Below are 19925 nucleotides of genomic sequence, written 5' to 3' on the forward strand. Positions count from 1 at the left end.
ATGCATTTTATTTAGTTCAGAGGTTTTCAAACTGTGGAGAGCACCCCACAGGGGGGCATGGAGGAAAGTTTGGTGGGGTGAGCAGAGATGCCAGGCAGCTTGGGCCAGCCCTGGGTGGCAGGGCTCAGGCCAGCTCCGTGCCCCCTTTGAGTTATCATTTTGGTTGTGCTCCTCCCCCAACTCAAGCTGGGTGGCCCGCTGAGGTGAGTTAAAGGCTGGAGGTGGCAAGCCCTCCCTCCTGGAGCCCCTCTGCAGGGAGCAAGCCTGAGTCACCTGGCATCACCACTGTCCCCCCCCTTCCTCCATGCCCCCATGGGGGAGCCTGCCCCACAGTTTGCAAACCTTGAGAAGCTGTTGCTAAACAGAAGGCAGAAATCTGGAACTGGCAGATGACCCCATGAGCCTTTCCCCTCCCGCCCACCTTTGCCCGTCTCAGATGGGGGTATGCAGTAAACTACTTTATTTGGAAAGGGGTAAGCAGCCCAAGAAGTTTGAAAACCACTGCTTTAGGATGACCAGATGTCCCCATTTTCTCAGGACTGTCCCGACTTTTAGGGCTTTTGTTTTATATAGCACCCTATTAGTCCCCCACTAACCCCACCCCACCCCACTCTCCTGCTTTTTCACACTTGCTCTCTGGTCACCCTAGCTGCCTTGTTCAGCTAGTGCTGCTGTTTCAAGGAACTTATCCCCAGAGCCTGGGGAAGCCCCAGCCTGTGCACAGGCCAACAAGATGCAGCTGCCTGCAGGCAGGTCCTGCATCTAGCGAGCCAGCAGGAGAGGCGGGAGCTGCGACGCCTCCCTCCGCGTGTGGCTAGGCTAGCGCGAGGCTGCAACGTCTGCTCCCGGGACTAGTTCATTCAGGGGAGCCATGGGCTGCCGGATCGGGCCGCTGTCCCTGTTTCGACTGCCCCGTTCCTTCCCGTCCCGGACACACCCTTAACGGGGGCGCTAATCTCAGCACTCCTGTTCCCAGCCCATGTGCCCAGGAGCCTGCCCACGCCCCACTCCGCCCCCAGTCTGGCTGGGCTCCGCGCACTTGACAGACACGCGCCTTCCCCACTCCACGTGCAACTTGGCTCCGGACTGCAAACGTCCCCGGCTCCCCCCTGTGAAATCTCCGCCGGGAGCTCCGGCCACACCCGCCCCCTGATGCCTGCCCCCGGCCCCGCTATACCGCAGCCCCGCTGGCGGCTCAAAGGAGGAGGAGCTGCCGCTCCTCCAGTGGAAACCAAGGGCCCGATTCGCAGCTGTGCTACTGACTGCAGTGGGATCGGGCGCGGGATCGGCTCCGGGATGAGGAGGCGGGGAAAGGAGAATAGAAACCCCATCACCGCGGCAGCGCCAAACGCCTCGCTGCCCCTTCAGCCCCAGCCTCGTGGCTCCCGCCGGCACCCCTCCCCCCCCCCCCCGCCGCCCTCCGCTCTGACCAATCCCGATGCCGGGGGGCGGAGGCGGCGGCTGGCTCCGCATTCGTTGGTCCCTGCGGCGCCGCTGAGGGCGGACGGGCGCCCGCGGCGAAGCGAAGAGGGGCTCGCCCTGCGGCCACAGCGCCCGGCTCCCGTGCCGGCTCCGCCCGCCCTCAAAGTTGGAGCAGGCTCGGGGCGAAGAGCACGCGGGGCAAGGGCCAGCGCTCCCCAGGCCGCCGGCTCCGCCTCGCCCCCTGCGATGAACGAGCGGCTGCTGCTCCTTCCCAGGCGGCTGCCGGGAGCCCCAGGTAATCCGACTCGTGCCCTGCCCAGGGCAGCCTCTGGCGGTCCTCTCCAGACGCCCTTAGCGGCGGGGTAAATGGGAACTTCCGGGCCCTGGCCCTGCCCCGGCACCGGGCGGGGGCACGAAGGCGACGGCAAACCCGGTCGATCCGGGCGCATTGCTCCTGCTGGGCAGGGCTGGAGTTCGCCGGCAGCCCCGGAGCCGCGCTCCCTCCGCAGGCGCGCGCCCCAGAGCCGTGAGCCCGCCCGGTCCCAAGGAAGGCGCTGCCCTTCCCTGCCCGCAGAAGCCTTGCCCCGAGCAAAGCCAGGGCTATGAACGGAGGGGGACAGAGAAGCAACAATGGGGGGGGGGGAGGATAAGAGAGACGGGGGAGAAAAGAATCGGAGAGGAAGGGGCAGAGACGCAAAAATGAGGAGAGGGGGGATGGAGAAGAGGAGCAAAAATAGGGGAAGGAGCAGAGAACACGCATGGAGGGCAAAGTGGGCACCGGCGCTACGGGGGGACCATAAACAGTGTGGTTTCCCCATTACCCCTCCGGGAGGAGAGGGGGTACAAAATAAGGTAGAGATGAAGGGAAAGGAGGGCAGAGTCCTTAGATTGTGGTAGATTTGAGCATCACTGCACAGTGAGAAAAATAAATAGTATTCCCTAAGGGAGAGCAAAAGATAGACGAGGAGAAAGGGAGGGAGGGGGGGGGAGTGGAAAAGTTCAACATTAAGGATCTTCCTAATTCTAAACTGTGGTAATCACGCCTCATTCTTCAGTGAGGGTTAAAGCCACCACCTCTTTATATGCCATGGGGAATCTGTTAGTTTCATAAGAGATGTTAATTGTAAAACTTTGAGTATGTGCATGGGGGTAACCATTTTCCTCCTAAACCTCTCCACAGTAAATGATTTAAAAACCCTCCTAAAATAAATATTTAACTATGCTTTGACCTTTAAGTGACAGCTAACAAGGAAATTAAACAATGCTATTTTGAGAATCAGTAATCTATGCATTTTTCATATTGTGAGCTGAGCCTGTTACAGAGCAGGAGATCCTGTCAGTTCCAGTCACCCTTCCCAGTCCTGATACTGCCCCTTCCCCAGAGTACCTTTAGGGCTTGCTTACATAGTAAAGTTTAGCTGTAGGAGGATGTTAAGGAGACACCACATAAAAGAGCTCTGCAGTTTAAAAAAAGGCTTGTTAAAAGCAGATGTTTGAATAATAAGTGAACATTTTCCCTAAAGTTCAGTTTAAATGATCAGAAAAGCCTGTGGAGACACTGAGAATTCTAAACTGGGCTATATTTTGCAGAAAATGTCACTGCTTGGAGACAGACCAAAATCTGACACCAGTACCAGTGGGCGGCTGCAGTTTACCATGGGAAAAGGCATGTTTCCATTAATCTGTTGATCTGCTTGGCAATTAAGGCCATAGTAGCAGGGTTTGTATTACAGGCAGCTTTGGGCATCAGCATTTTTTGCACCCATATAAACTGAGAAGAGCTGCAGAGATTGATTTCCTATACATGATATTGCTGGTGTTTCTGTATCTAACCCAATCCAGGCTCTCTGGCAACCCCACCCTTTTGTTCACCCATCTCTCAGGCAGCTAGCTCATTTGGCTTACATGAGCTATCTTTAGTAGAAAAAACATGTTTTGAGGAAACTCTGTCTTAAATGACACTGCAAGCAGTATGCATACAAATGGAGAAAAGATGGCTTTACTTAGTCCCTTTGTGATCGGTTGCTATGCATGAGGCGGCACTCTGGGTAAGACTGTTGGGCCAAATTCATCCCTAGTCTAACTCCAATGAGGTCTATGAGATGGCTGTCTTGATGGGCCAGATCTTCAGCCACACTAAAGCCTTGTCTTCACTAAAACGGCATTTGTACCATGGAGTAACTAATGCATGTGAGCTATCCCTCAGTAAAAACACAGTGGCGACAAAGCACTTTAGTTTTGCTGTGAGGTAAACTAGTGCTCACCTTACCAGCTACCTTGAGGTAGAACTAAAGTGCTTTGTCTCCATTGTCACACAGTGGGATCGCTCAGCCATGTTAGTTACCCAAGCTTTTTTTTTTTTAAGCCGTGAAGACAAAGCTTAAGTCTGCTTAGTGTCACTATTGCTACAGCTGACTCTCTGCCACCACATCTTGAGGGTCATTGCAGCTAGGTGCTGGCTTGAGGCTGCACTAGCAGCCGAACCAGTCATCAAACTGAGCCCAGGATCAGCTTGATGAAAAGGTGATATAAAGCTATTTTACCACCCCAATGGGTCCTGCAAGTGCAGCTCAATCCAGTTCAAGCATGTAGACCAGTAGGCATCAGCCATTCTGTAGTTCAGTAACAGTCTCCCCTCATTGCCCCATCATGTCACTTGCACAGGTGTACACGATGCCTGGATAATTCAGCTCTGCTCTATCAGAGCTGCTGAGTGCAGCTGCTCACTGGAGATCTGAGTCAGTTAGTGTCTTTCCCACCCCAAAAGGTTAAACATTCCAAAACAGTCTTTTTTTTTTTTTTTTTTAAATCCTAACATAATCAGTTTGAAAGAAAGAAAGAAACAAAAAGTTACCTGCAGTGCTCCATCAAAGGCAGAGTAGAAGCATGGAACTGGAGAAAAGGGAGCTATGAGGCTCCTGGCAGAAACCCCAGAAGTTTCCCCATGACCAATATCCCCCGTGAATGAAAGTGTTTGTGACATTACACAGGGCTGGAGCCCTCCATAGAGAATGATCAATTTTCTAAGATTAGTCAAAACATTTGGGGCTTGATTCCTCAAGAGGACCAATGCGGAACCTTTGCAAAAACTGGGTCTTAAATATTTTTGTTCATCTAAATGGACTATTCCTAATATATGGCTCTAACACTATGCAGTTAGGATTTTAAAAGAATATTTGCATGTTATATAAGTAGGCTTATTTTAAAATAATACTTGTCTATTTTCAGTAAACAAATCATTATATCTTGTGTGTGAGAAAAGGCTTGTTAAATTTAATCCAAAAAGGAATACAAGGAAGATCCTAATGTTAATACTTTAGCCTTCCCAGCAGCATTTCATTTCAGATACTATTATACTTAAATACTAGCACAGGTGGCAGGGCCGGCTCTAGTTTTTTTTGCTGCCACAAGCAAATAATTTGCTGCCCCAAGCTCCGAGAGCGCAACTGCCCAAGCCAAAAAAAAAAAGGGGGGTGGCCAGAATGCCGTCCCTGGAATTGTGCTGCCCCAAACACATGCTTACTTTGCTGGTGTCTAGAGACGGTCCTGACAGGTGGGATTATGTTGGAAGTCAGACACAGATGAGAAGCCAAGGGAGAGAGACTGGGACTGGGAGCCAGTAAGGAAAGGGAACATGGGTGGGGAACAGGGATGATTGGAGGCCAGTGGTGGGGTAGGAGAGAGAGACAGATAGGGTGAGGAGCCAGGAGAGGTGGAACTGGGAATGGTGGGCAAGAAGAATAGAAGTGGGAGCAGGAGGGGAGGAAAGACTGGGACTGGCACAGGCAACTTGAATTCTGGCATTTTCTAACTTTTGAGTGCTTAACTCTGCAACCATAATAATGCTCCTTTCATGTAATTTTTGTGTGTGTAATTATTTAGAATTATAGTAATGCTAAATGTTCCAGTCATAATTAGAGCCCCATTGTGCTAGGTGCAGTACAAATACATAGGAAGATGCAGTACCTGCCCCAAACAGCTTATAATCAATTGTATTTAATATTTAAAAGACTAGATATACAAATCTTCAAAAGGATCCAAATGACTTTACAGCCTACTGATTTTAAAATTGATTTTGAAAAATAGGACTTGCCTCCTAAGTTCCTTGGGTGCTTTTGAAAATTTTATCCTGAATCTTCATTTATTTATACCAGTTTAAACAAACAAAGGAAAAAAAAACATTTAAAAAACTTGGTTTCTTGACCATTTAAAATTACGAAGTTCTAACATGGTTCCTCATCCCATCACTGACAAAACACGAGCACTTATAAGCAAGGGAAAGAGCAATATTATTGTTTGTACCATGCCCAAAGATGCACTCAGCTCTTCACACAACAGCTAGGTAGACACAATCCCCCTGCCTAGATTTTTCAGTCTAGGATTTATTATTATTATTTGTACTGTGGTTAGCACTTTGGGACCCCAGTCGTAGATCTAAGCCCTATTGTATGGGGCACTGTACAAATGCATAACAAAGACAGTACCTGCCTGGAGGAGGTTACAGTCAAAGTATAAAACAAGAGACAACAGGTGAATGCAGCAAACAGATGGGGAGCATATGGAGACAATCCAACAATTCTGGCTAACATTTAAAGCAACAGCCATAGCATGCCAGCTGCCTACTTATTTTTCTAGACAATCGTGTTTAAAGGATAGAGAACACAGATGAGGTGAGGAGAAGTTTGAGATATGTGGCAGCTCACTTTGTGCACACTTTTTAGTGAACAGACACTTATTTTTAATTTTAAATAATTCACCTCTCTGTGGCAAAAGTGAGTCTTTAAGGAGGACTTGAGTGAGCCAAGAGAGGTGGTGTGCAGAATTTGAGAGATTTTTCTAGGCATGGGACGAAGCAGAGAAGACATGGAGACATTCATATGAGAAGATAAAATGGTGTCAAGGTTCATGCAATTAACTAGTTAAGGACATCTTAAATCTTACATTGATGACAGACATGGCCTGATCTTCAGAGATGCTGAGCACCCCTTACATCTAAAAACCAGACCAAAAATCTAAGACCGAGCCAGATCCCCAGCCTCTGTAAATAGCTCCATTGAAATCAAAGGGGCTGTTCATGCCACCTGAGGATCTGGCTCATAATTCCTATCAAGTATACAGAAATGTGTATTTCATCATGACACAGCCACCTTATCTCTATAAATACTATATAATTTTAAATAAATAAACTCAAAATATAAACACACGACACTTTTAACACAACATTTTGGTTATTCTCTAATGCAAGTCCACATGCATTCTTCATTTTTACCATAAAAAATATCTTGTTAAATGTTTTCTACTAAATTACATATCCAAACTTTATTGTGAAGCAGTTATGTGTACATTACCAAAATATTCTATTGTCAATGACAAATATTAGCGAATAATATTTCCCATGTAGCAATATCCCTTACAAAATATTCTAGCGCTGAAATTAAAATTATCTGGTGAAATAGCAGCGGATAGGGATGGAAGCATACATAGAAGCCTGTGTATCTTATTGTTCACCCTTCCCAAACAGAATAAATTGCATCCAATTTAGAATATCTCAGGGGTTCCAGTTATATTCTAGATGGGATTCTTTTTAAAAGTGGTATTCTCCAATGGTATTACACTAAAAAAACCACTATGTTAAAAGAGTGTTAAGACTGCAAAGGTTGCAAAACCAACCACTCAAAAGTTAAGAAATGCAATCCATTGCAGCCTTACGGTCTTCAATTACATGATCACATTCTATTTTTCTACAGCATTCCTGACTCCTATGATGCACATTATGGATGGTGCTCACTTAATGAGAAGCTGCTAAATATTTCTTTTTATCCTCATCATTCAATGTGTGGCCTCATGCATTATTTACTCCACAACCATCCAAACCCTATACTGAATACAAAATCATTTATTTCCTCATAGGCTTTTGAATGGTGCTCTGGTTATGGTATCACAGGTCTTTACAAAGACTGGTGAATTTATCTTCACAACACCCCTCTGAGGTGCAGGTTGTATTATCATTTCCATTTTACATATAGGTGACTGAGGGAGTGTCAAAAGTGTCCACTGATCTTGGGGTGTCCAATTTGAGAAACCTGAGGCCTGGTTTTTCAGAGTACTCAGTATTTGGTAGTAGTTTATATGTCTAGAGCAGTGCTCAGCAGTCCTGCAAATCAGACCCCATCTTGGTATCCAGAAAATGAGGAACACACAGTGGCCACCTGTACACATTTTGGTTTACATAACTTGCCTGACATCATAGGTACTCTGTGGCAGAGACGAGAATAGAATCTAATTTTCCAGGACAACATTTAACTGCCTTAACAATGAGGCCATCCTTTCTTTTCCTGTCATCTCGTGCCTCATTCACTACATACCTGCCAACTTCAGAGGAGGAGGTGAAACAGAGGAGGCAGGGATCCTGGAGACAATAGCCTCCTTCCCAGCACAACCCTGATTCACTCACTCCATCTCATGTAATGAATGAGGTAGGGGTCTTGTGGAAAAAAAAAGTGGTATGTGATCATGTAATTAAACACTATCATAATGCATATGCACAAAGTGGCTAAATTAAGATTGCACAGCCACTGTTACTTCTGGCACTTCCTAGCTTTTAAGGGCTTGACTTTGCAACCTTAATGTTCTTTTAACATAGTTTTTTGGGGTGTAATTTTCTACGGTTTCACAAACTTTAAAATAGAAACAAATTTTTATCCTGTAGAACTACTGACACTTCTCCCCTTCCCCATATGGGTCACCAGCAGAGCTAGGATCTTTAGATACACAGCAGAGATCTCTACCACTTGAGCTAAAACAGTAAGGGTAGCAGTAGAAGGTTGTTATCTTCTGTGTTTACCTGCCATGGGGAAACAGAGGACACACAGGGGAACAGAGGAAGGACACAGACACAGTTTCACAGCAATTTGCCAGACAGCAAAAGAATGTTGAGACTTGCGAATAATTGGTTCAGTTCGAAGTTCTGTAGGGGATTGTGCTCTGGTAGTTACAGACCCTCTGCCCCTGTCCTCCAAAGTCTCTCCCTCCCCACCCTCCCATTCCCTCCTCCATAGTTCCTACCCCCATAGTCCTTTCCCTGCTGCTACTCCTCTAGCATGGAGGCGCTAGAACATCTCAATAAAATAGTAGTCAGTTTTTTTTAACATGAGCAAAACATCTTATTTTTCCCCAACCAAATTCTGAGAAAGTGGAACCATTTTAGCTGAAACTTTCAAAAAAAAAAAAAAATGCAACCTGAGGCAGATACGTCACATTGAACATTTCAGCCTGAACAGTTAGTGTGGCAAACAGAAAACAGGTGCTTATAATGGAAAGTATTGGGCAATCTTAACTACAAGTGTTGCTCCCTGCACAGTATGGAGTAACTTATTAAAACAACAACAAATGGAGTTCTCTTGACATTTAAAGCTAGTGATTAGAAAATTATTGGTTTGGAAGTGGGTAACATTTCCTGATTGTGAAGACACACCCATCAAAAACTGCTCCCCACTAGAGAAGAGACGAGTACTGGTGTGGAGCAAGCCATTTCTTTTTCTTGCATCAGAACCTGCATCCCTGGACCAGGACTGGGAACATGGATGACAGTGAAACACTTCAGAAATTGCATACTTGCTTTACCATTTCTTACAATATTCTCTCTGAGCTGACAGAAATTGCATGTACTGAGCTAGGAGGCTGAGAACAGGTTGTATTTTTTTGAAGAGAGCGAAAAATGATAGGTCTGTAATATGAGAATTTGCAGGTGCGTTCAAAATCTAACAGATGCAAAAAAAGTTGACAAATCATGGCCTAGAAAATAATGGATTTGAAAACTAAACATGAAATGGAAGGGATTAAGTCACTAAAAATGCTGCATTTATTCAGGTGGTCTGCATAGGAAACCAAATGGGGTGTGAACATTATGTGTTAACATTCTGTACTTCTGTATTCCTCTTTTAACAGTGATTAGTACAAGGCTAACTACATATATAATCTGTGGCAAGGAGAACTGGGAGACTTCTAAGAGATAGCCATAATGTCTTTAAGCTGCCAGACAATTTCTACTCGACTTGGTGTTCTTAAACTGAACTGCAAAGGACTGCTATTCCTTTTGGTCTTTACAATAAGTGTATGTGGCAGTGCCTCTGGTTTGTGTCCTACAGCCTGCATCTGTGCTAGTGACATTGTAAGCTGCACCAATAAGAACCTCTCTAGGGTGCCAGGAACTCTCTTCAAATTCATAAAAAGACTGGATCTGAGTTATAACAGAATTGCATTTTTGGAACCTGAATGGGTCCCAGTGCTTTTTGACAAACTGAACACTTTAATAATCAATCATAACAGTATTAGCAGTATTATCATTGGAAGCTTTTCCACAACTCCAAATTTAAAGTATCTAGACTTGTCATCTAACAACCTGAAGACACTGGGAAGCCCTTTATTTCAAGAGCTGAGAGTACTGGAAGTTCTCTTGCTTTACAACAATCAGATAACACAGATTGATTCTGCTGCCTTTGGAGGATTATACAAATTACAGAAGCTGTACTTATGTTGTAACTCACTGTCACACTTCCCACTGGACTTGTATATTGGAAAACACAAGCTTACAGAACTTGTATTATTAGACATTTCCTATAACCACATCCAGTCAGTACCCATTCAACGTACAAGTTTAGTGCCGGCCAAACAACTCAGTGGAATTTATCTTCATGGTAACCCATTTTATTGTGACTGTACTCTGTACTCCATGCTAATTTATTGGTATCACAGACACTTCAACTCAGTCGTGGATTTCAAAAATGAGTATGCCTGTGTATTACGATCTGATCCCAAAGGTTCCAATAAACTGCCTTTATTGCACGACAACTTTCTGAATTGCTCCGAAAGCACCATCAATGTGTCATTCCATGCCTTTGGGTTTATTCATGAGGCTCAAGTTGGAGAAAGGCTGATTGTACACTGTGACAGCAAAATTAGTGATGCAGGCACATATTTCATCTGGGTTAGCCCAGACAATAGATTACTGGAGCCAGATAAGGACACTGACAATTTTAAAGTGTTTCACAATGGGAGTTTAGAGATAATAGATCCCCAGCTGGATGATTCTGGGCTGTATTCATGCATTGCAATAAATAAAAGAAGACTGTTAAATGAAACCATAGAGGTTAGAATTAATGTAAGCAATTTCACAGTGAACAGATCCCATGCTCATGAAGCATTTCACACTGCTTTCACCACCCTTGCTGCCTGTGTAGCCAGTATTATTTTGGTATTGCTTTATCTCTATCTGACCCCATGTCCTTGTCAGTGTAAGACAAGAAGAAGAAAAAGGAAGATTCCCCAAAGCAGTGCCCATTCATCCATCCTAAACTCCACTCCATCTCAGGATCCTCCAGCTGATGAGAAGAAATCCAGCAGTGGTAAGAGAGTGGTATTCCTTGAGCCTGTGAACGAGCCAAAACAGGGGCAGAATGGGAAAGTGAGACTGTTTCCCAAAGAAACTGTCATAGCAGAGAGCATCCTGAAAACAGCCCGAGCAAAATCTGACTCTGATTCTGTCAACTCGGTGTTCTCAGATACACCTTTCATGCCATCATCTTAGTTTGCTTTCTGCATTTCTATTGTGCAGTTAAATCTCTCAACACTACTCCTGCCTATAGCAACCACCTGGAAAAAAATAATAAAATGTGGCAAAACATGCATCATCAGTAGTCTTCGAGAACAGGTCCACCTACTTCTTCTGTGATTGGGATAACATGCAACAACGGCACATACGTTAGCATTAAAGAGTGTATCTTCACTGCAGAATTAACTCAGGCTCTTACCTGGGTGTTGCCCCAATCCCCCTCCTATCTACACACAAAAACCTCTCTCCTGAGTCTAGTGGTGCCGTCAGCCCAGGCTAGCTGGCTTGTCAGGGACTGTAGGTTCAAGGCCAAGTGCTGCTTTCACTGAAGCTAGTAACCCACCCATTTTGCAATGAGGAGTCAGGCTAAATCCCCACCCGAGGGCTGGTAATCTATTAATGCCTTCCCACAATTCCCCTCCATGCGCAGGACAGATAAGTTCTCCCACAATTCACTCTGTAAGAATCATAAAGCAGCTCAGCTTACTGCAGCACACATAGGCTATGCCCACGGCTATCCTAGTGACACACACGGGTGAGTGCAGCACCAGTGAGGAAACAGAGGGTATGTCTACACTGCAGAAAACCCCCAACGACAGTGAATCTCAGAAACCTGGTCAGCTGACTCGGACTTGTGCTACGGGGCTAAAAATAACAGTATGTACACAGTGTAGATGCTCCCACTCAAGCTGTAGCCTGGCCCTATGGCCCTCCCACTCTCACTGGGTCTCAGAACCAAGCTCCAGTCCCAGCTGGAATGTCTACACTGCTATTTTTAGCCTCATATCCTGAGCCCCGCAAGCCCATGTCAGTTAACATGGGCTCTGAGACTCACTACCTCACTGCAGTGTAGATGTACCCAGTAACTCAGGCCTGGTTTTGGAGGGTGGCTGCTCACACCTGGGCTAGGCTAACCTGGTGGCTCAGACCTGGGCAGGCATCATCTGAGTTAACTTTGCAGTGAAGACATACCCAAAGTGTTAATGTGAAGGTGGGGGACACTTTGCTATGTGTTTTCTAGATATCAGTTGTGGGGAGAACATGTTTGCTGTAGATGATACTGTCTTTTCAATCAGTGTGCTTATAAGAATCAGTATCTTAAATATATAGAGCTGGATGTAAATTTAAATATCAGGGAACAGAACTGCAGTCAGTGTGCCTCCAAACAGCCCTTATCAAACCTCTTTCCATCCTCTAAGCATTCAGTTTGTAAAGGAATAAATGAAGTTACACAAGCCAGAATATTCCAGAGTGTGTGTATGTTATCTTAATCATTTTGTATAGTAAATGTTTATGGCCAGGCACAGAAAATCTATTTACCTCTTACCATATGAAACATTTAAATAAATGGGGAGGGTGGAAATCCTCCTCACTTTTATTATAATTAAATCCTTGGGATTGCTCATGAAAGTAAGGTGAGCAGATTTGTCCAATCCTGTATTGCATGTTTGGGATCCTGCACTCTTTATTCAAGCAGTTCAACTCCCTTTGAGGTCAGTAACAAAACTTCCATTGACATCACTGAGAGCAAGTCTGGGCCCATTGTTTAGTGGAGGGTTCTTGGGTTTAGTGGAGGGTTCTTGCCCCCTCCTCCCCCCCAATTTTGGGCTGCTTTTTGCTTTGTCCTTTCAAAGGCACAAAATATTAGTGTTCTGTGAAATCTGCTTTTAAAGATTGGCATTAGAGAATCAACTATAACATTTGGGCCAATCCTGTGAGGGGCAATATATCCTCAACTCGCTGGGCACATCTACACTGCAATCATGGAGCATGACTATAACTTGTGTAGACATATCTGAGCTAGCTTTCCACGTGCGCTTCAGCGTGGGTTAACTACATGGGTAATTACGCAGGGTCACAGCTCTGATACCTGAGCTAGCTAGATTAAAACTAGCGTGGTTATGTCTACATGAGCTGCAGTCATATTTTAACATGGCAGTGTAGACACAGCATTAGTCAGCAGCTCACAGGATAGGGCCCTTATTTTGAACCTCTTGTCTTTCATACAGCTTGTTTCCCAAAACAATTTAGAGTTAATTACTAGGTAGCACACTGTATTGTAGTCCTTAAAATAATATTATAAAAATGTACACAGGGCTTTAACTATTTTCATTTTTTTCTAGTTTTCATTGGGCTAGACTTTGCGACCCTTACTCATCCTGAGTAGTACCAAGCTCTGAGGAGTCTCATTGAAATCAACAGGTCTCTTCAGAGTTAAGGTACTCTACAATGTAAGTTTTACAGACCCTTGCCCTTTGTATCAAGGGGCCAAATGATGTAAGTGGTTGAACTTTGTTCCATTGACTCTAATTTTAATAATAATTTACTACTTTTGTGGCTTCAGTGGAATGGCTCCTGTTTACATTATACTGAATGTTGGCCTATGATAGCCAAAAATATAACTAATTTGCTATGAAAAAAATCAGGATGTATCTAGTTGTTTAACAGCCACCTATCTAGAAAACAAATTAAACCAGTATTGCTGTAATGTACACAATGTAGGAGGAAAAGAGGAGGAATTGGAAAGCTGTTTGGAATCATTAGAATGTTTGCTTCCTTGAACACATGAAACCAAAATCAGATACATGATTATTTAAATTCTTTTGTAGAGACTGAATAATGGGGATATAGGTATAAAAGATCTCATTTTTTACTCTGAACAACATATATTAAACAACTGCTCATATCTAAGATATAAGGCTTTTACTGTCCTTTCCATACATATCTGTATTTTGTAATACTTTAGCTATATAATTTATATATAATCAGTAGCCCTACATATAGTATCTGTTAGTAAATAATTCTGGGACAAATCTTGTTTCCACTGAAGTCAATGGTAGATTTGCCATTGACCTTTATGAGAGGAAGATGTGCCCTTTAAGAAGCTGTCTCTTGCTTGAGGATTTTTTGATTAGAAAGAAGATTGAAATAAGCCACATGATTTCCCCCTGATGTGCCATATGTGCATGGACATATTCTGTACTGTACAAGAAGGAGCAAAGTGACTAAAACAGAGGATGGAATACAAAATTGTAAGACAGAAGGGGAAAGCCAGAGGTAAAGAGTTTCTGATTTGTATGTATTTGGCCTATTTCTGTTAACTGAGTATTGCTAGAAAAGGCTCTACATTTTGGTACAAACAAATTGTACCTTAAAATATAGGTTTAATTTGCTTAGGTTAGTAGCATGGGAGTGCATTTGATTTTTTTATAAAAGTGCTAATGGAGTCAAATCCAAAATAGATTGAAAAGCAAAACAAATTGCTACCACTGTCCATCCAAGTAGCTGAATATCTAAAGCAGTGTTTGACTGTGTGCGCTCACTTGCCTATTCATAACACAATACTTGCACTTATATAATATGCTGATTTAACTATATGTACTTTAAAGCCATGTTTTAGTAAAGGGGAAACTGACTCTGCACCCTTACTCCTGGAGAGTTTATATCCCACTGCAGAGCATAAGAATTTGCAGAGTCAGACCCAAACTGTCAACTTGCTGTAACAGAGAGTGAATGTAGTTCTAAGCATCAGATGTTTGTTGTAAATGTTAACTGTTCATATATTAGTCCCTGCTTTAAAATGCTCAGATGTGTGATTATACATCTAAGAAACTGGGATTAAGAATCTTTCCTAACAATGTAGCAATATTAACACTCTGGGTGAGGCCTATTATTTCCACATCTCACAACCTTGGAGTTAGTTAAGTGGTTGCAGCTTTAATAGGAAGAACATTTTTAAAGCAATCTTATCACTTCAAGTTACTTTAATACTTACAATACAACAATAGCACTACACCTGTAAACCCAGCCTCCCTAGCACAGAGCGTGAGTTATCTATATCGTTGCTCCAATGCTCACTCAACGCAACGACCCAACATGCAGTGGAGTATGACCCCCTGGCATAAACAAGGAAACTCTATCCTCTTGTTTATACAAGTAGGTCCCAACATAGAATCTTTGGAGATAGCAAAATGCCCAGATCAAGGAGTTAGGATTATACCATACTAACTCTAACACCCCGATCAAGTGATGAGTAAGTTCCAGAGTTGCCCAGCTGAATCCATGACTGAATTGTCCATTAGCTGCAGTCTCTCTTTTCCTAATATTGTATTAATATTGCCAACCACAATTAAAGAGCTAAATTATCCCTTTGATGCACAGTGGGCATCCCACTGCCACAAAGTTTGCAACCTGTGAACCAGCTTTTGAAAGACTACAGCATGAGCCACTCCCACACAGGAGTGTGGCCACATGACCCCAAAGGAGTCTAGCATTGCCTGTGGGAGCCTAGCGGCAGCAACAGCATTAGACTCCTATTGCCCTCCCTGTGGCCAAGGTACAAGTATTGTGGGAAAGGCTTGTTTGTGCCCTCCTTCTACCCCCACCACCTTACAATTTGAACAGTTTAACAAGGCTTGGTCTAATCAAACCTTGATCATATAATTAACAATAAGTACAGTACATCTAGTTATTTCCCACCCCATACCTAGTCACAGCCCAGTTAGGCCCTAAACCAGCCAAGCTGAATGTTAAGAATGTGTTTATATGCTTTACTGAATCGGGACCTTAGTCTTTTTAGGTTCTGATGCTACCACCAATCATCTTAGGACTTAGCCTTCTCCCAAAACAGAAACAAACATCCAAAGTGGGAGAAAAAATTCACACAGTTTCATATTTTTCTGACACTGAGCAGGACGATGAAAACAAGGCAAACATCCCTCCCCTTAACCCCAGTCATGCACACTCTAATTAGAGGCCAGTAGAACAGAGAAACACCTCTGTGATACCTATTTAACAATTACCACCTGAGTATGGATTCTTTTAAAAATTGCATTTTGAAGACTCCTAATTACAGCATCACTGTACTGTAATTCACTAAGGCTCTTCTTAGATGAAAACCATCTTAGGGCTAAATTGTGGCATAGCTGCAATTTTGCACTGTGGCCAGTACAGTTTGCTCTGGACTGGAGGATGCAGAGAGGAAGCATGACTGCTCAGCTGCCCCTTATGAGGGTGTAGAATGCATGTGCCTATGTGGATAGCTAAAATCACTAGTCCCCTCTACACTCCTTTTGTACGCCTCAGCGAAGTGGAGTGGCTGCAATTGTAGCTGTCTCTTTGCCAGTTGCCTGGGAGAGATTTGGTTGGCCCTAAGTATTTCCTGTATAAAAATTGGCCTTACTGATGGTAGAAAGTTATGTTGTTGCCAGATGTATGTAAAAGACCAGGATGGGGTAACTAATTATATATTATATACTTAAATTTTAAAACAGCTGATATTTTCCAAGCTGCTGTAAGTGGTAAGAACTGGCATCAGTAGATGTCAGTTTCTAAGCAGGCTGAACATATACTTCATCTGTGGTTGAACAGTTTAGACCACATAAAAAAATTTTCACCTTTCTGGTGAAAAATGGCTGGATCATTTTAAAATACATATAGCTAAAGGGATATTCTCTCCTATGTTCATGTACGAGTATCAGTTTCTTTGTAAGATCTGGTTGACTGATTTTTTTTTTTTCCCCTTCCACATTCCTAATATAAATATCTTTGGAAGGTGGGACTGACATGACAGTATCAAAATGGTTCATCACAGAAATGGAATATAAACACTTCAAAGATTTGTTTCTGGAAATGTGAAATTAAATAGCATCCTGAAGTTTCTGGAAAGGTCTTATATTGTAAGCAAGAAGATTATATTTTCCTGTCCTTATTTAATAGCTCTAATTTAAACAAATTATTATTATAACTGTAAATTCCTGTATTATATTTTCATGAGTGTGATATATACTTTTTTTCTGTACAAACTTCTTATTTTTTGTATTTCTTTGTAAATTACATTGACAGGAAATAAATATTTTCCCATTTAATCTTCCTGTTAGTCTTCACCTTTTAGTGGATAAGACTTATAAATTCAGTTTGATAGCATGCAGCGAGGTTGTTACCAGACATCTTTGCAGCACCAAAAAGTTGGTTGCTGATTGAGACCTTGTCTAAACACAAATTTGCACCTTTTTTACTTAAACTGGTACAAACCCCCAGGTGGGCACTTATTTTGGTTTCAAAGTGGTTATTTCAGATTAACTTAAACTTCTTTCTAAAATCACTTCTTAATTTAAACTGTTACAACTCTGTGTGTAGATGAGTCCTGAGACGCAATGTGTTCCAGAAGACAATCCAGCAGCTCCCAAAAATCATTTCAGTAGAGAACATGGGCTAGACTGTGTTATTTAAGCCTTGTCTAGGGTAGGAACAAAGGTGCTTTTTTCCAAGTTATTCAATCAAGCTAGTTTAACTTGACTGAAAACTCCACTTATCACCAGTGTAGACAATCACTCACTTCAGTGGAATTACTCCAGATTGGAACTAGTGTACAAACACTAGTGAAAGTGTGTGTGTGTGTGCGTGCGTGCGTGCGTGCTTGCATGCTTGGTCAGAGACAGCAGCAGGGAGGGGGGACAGGGGAGGTTAAGGGAAATGACTACAGTCTCCATCCATAAGAGTTGGTTAATACCAGACCTTTTCAGTTTTCCTGTTTCGGGGTTAATGGCCACTATTCTAAAGAATCTCTAGAAGATAAATGGCAACAGATAAAAGACTAAATCCTCAGCAAAAATAAATGAATAAAATAACCTTCACAGACATTATTCATAATTAGGACTAATTTTCACCAAACTCGGGATTTGCATCCCTAATGCGGAACAGAGCCTTCAACTATCAACCCTGTAGCTTTCATCAAACAAACCCCCTTTTCACAGAGGCTGAAATGTTTTAGCACTTTCTCTGATAATCGAGGTACTGCAGGTAATAATATACCACACAGTAAAATAAATCAAGTAAACTCTACAGTTGCCAGGAGCAGCTCAATTAGCCATTTTACACTTGCAGCTAAAGTGTTTGCAGTAAGGCCTGACTATAGCAGACCTTTGTGCTCTTCCTTCTGTATTGACAGTAGAATCTCTCAAAAATCTCTCAAAGCCAGCTACTTTTTTTTTTCTTTTTATACTGAACATTTCAGAACAAATAATTTTTCAGCCTCTAATTATTTACCATATAAGTCCCTAATCCTTGGTGGAAAGGGAATGCAATGCTACTTCCATCCTTAGTTTTAATGTCAGAATTAAGTTTTTTCATATTTTAGCCAATGGGGGTTGTATTTCCACATATCATGACCTTATTGTTTTTAATACTACTATAGTATTTAAATCCCCCAAGCAAGATCTGGGTCCTATTGCACTAGGTGGTTTTCAAAGACATAGGTAGACTTGGGACCATAACTTCAATTAGTGTAAATTCATGTAGTTTCACTGATATCTATAATTACTTGAATACAAGTTCAAGTGTTTAGAAACACATGTACAGTGGGTGCAGTTAAGCCTCTGCTGCTTTGAGAGCTATCATCAATTCTGCTGGATCCCCTCACCCACATTTTAAGAATAGTATAGGGAACACAGGTCAGCTTTTCTGCTGAGCTTTTATCTATAGAGCTATGCCAATATACCCAGACAGAGGATATGATCTTAGATCTCAAACCAGTAGAACTTTTCCAAAGGGAAGTGTGACCACTGTAATAACGTTGTAATAGTCATTCCTTCCAAATGTTATATGGAAAAAACAAAGAAATCTGCTCTTTATGTTTTTTCTTAAAAGTGTAAATGAGCATATTTTAATTATTGCCTGAAATCCCTTCTGGCCCCATTTTCATTAAACTAACATTTCTGAAGGTGGGAAGGCAGTATTTGTAATTGGAACCTAAATATTTGTTTTGCTTAAGAGACTTCTGGAAAGAGAACCTTCCATTTCCCCCCCCTTTTCGGGTGTGCTCTAATTGAGGAGAGAGATTTGATTTAACTGGAGTTTTCAGGTGCATATGTTCTTTTATTTCCCCCCACCTCCTGTTTATTTTCATTATAGGTAAAAGACTTTGTACTATTTAAGTGAAATGTTCATGTTTCATTGAATCCTACCTACAATTTATATGTTCTACAAACATAAGCTGATTTGCTTAGCTTACTGTAGTTATATGTTGCTCCACAATGTGTGTTTTTATTCTGTTGTTGCCTTTGTGACATTTAAGCTTCCCAAAAGAATTTCCTCCCCACAGAAAAAAGAAAATCAAATAAATACCTATGGAAGATCTGATAAGTCATGGGATGATTGAATGATTTTAGAAAATAGTTTTGTCCTTTAATATTCATACTTCACTACAATTCTGCAGAGGGCTTGAGCTTTTAGTTTGACCTGTTTCAAATCAGTTGAGAAAACAGTACATACCCTCCCTAAGACGAAGCAACTGCTTACTGGAAAATAACAGAGTTTTCCCCTAAACCCAGAGAACCTATCATAATCCTTGACCATGCCTAGGACCATGACCTTGACCATGCAGATTTGTCGTGCCATTTTTTTAAAATCAAAAGTCACAGAGCAGTCACAGTAAATTTAATAAAAGTCATAAGTTGAAGGGGGAAATGATGTAAAATCACAGGAGCACCATATAAAGTGTGGGGGGGAACACCACAGGAGCAGGGGTGCTGCAACAATTTTTGTCTAGTGGGGGGCCGAGAACCATTGAACCAAACCGTAAACCCTGTATATAATGGAAATCACTTCAAGCCAGGAGGTGCAGCAGCACGCCCAGCACCACTAGTTCCAGCACCTATGCACAGGGGTTAGGTCCTGCCCCTGGGAGTTGGGAGGCCCCATGTGTGAAGGAGGGAGGAGCTGGAGAGCGAGTGTGTCCCACACGCATCCTGCAAGCTGAGGCAGCTCCCATCTCATGAGGGTTGGCCTGGCTCCCTTCTCTGGGCTTTGCAACTTGGCACACAAGGTCATAGCACCACTTGGGTTTAGCCTAGCTGCCCAATTTAAGTAAGTGAGCCTGCTTCTCCATCTCCCA

General features: G+C 42.9%; 1 protein-coding gene across 1 annotated transcript; it reads left to right on the forward strand.

The window, feature by feature from the left end:
- The first annotated feature begins 1289 nt into the window (after positions 1 to 1289).
- On the forward strand, positions 1290 to 12274 carry AMIGO2 (adhesion molecule with Ig like domain 2). The gene is made up of 2 exons (XM_038388024.2): positions 1290 to 1717; positions 9370 to 12274. Exon 2 carries the CDS (start codon positions 9443 to 9445, stop codon positions 11006 to 11008), a length of 1566 nt encoding a protein of 521 aa, XP_038243952.1. The 5' UTR covers positions 1290 to 1717; positions 9370 to 9442; the 3' UTR covers positions 11009 to 12274.
- Positions 12275 to 19925: the final 7651 nt, after the last annotated feature.

Source organism: Dermochelys coriacea, chromosome 1 (assembly GCF_009764565.3).
Source record: "Dermochelys coriacea isolate rDerCor1 chromosome 1, rDerCor1.pri.v4, whole genome shotgun sequence".
Taxonomy (NCBI): Eukaryota; Metazoa; Chordata; order Testudines; family Dermochelyidae; genus Dermochelys; species Dermochelys coriacea.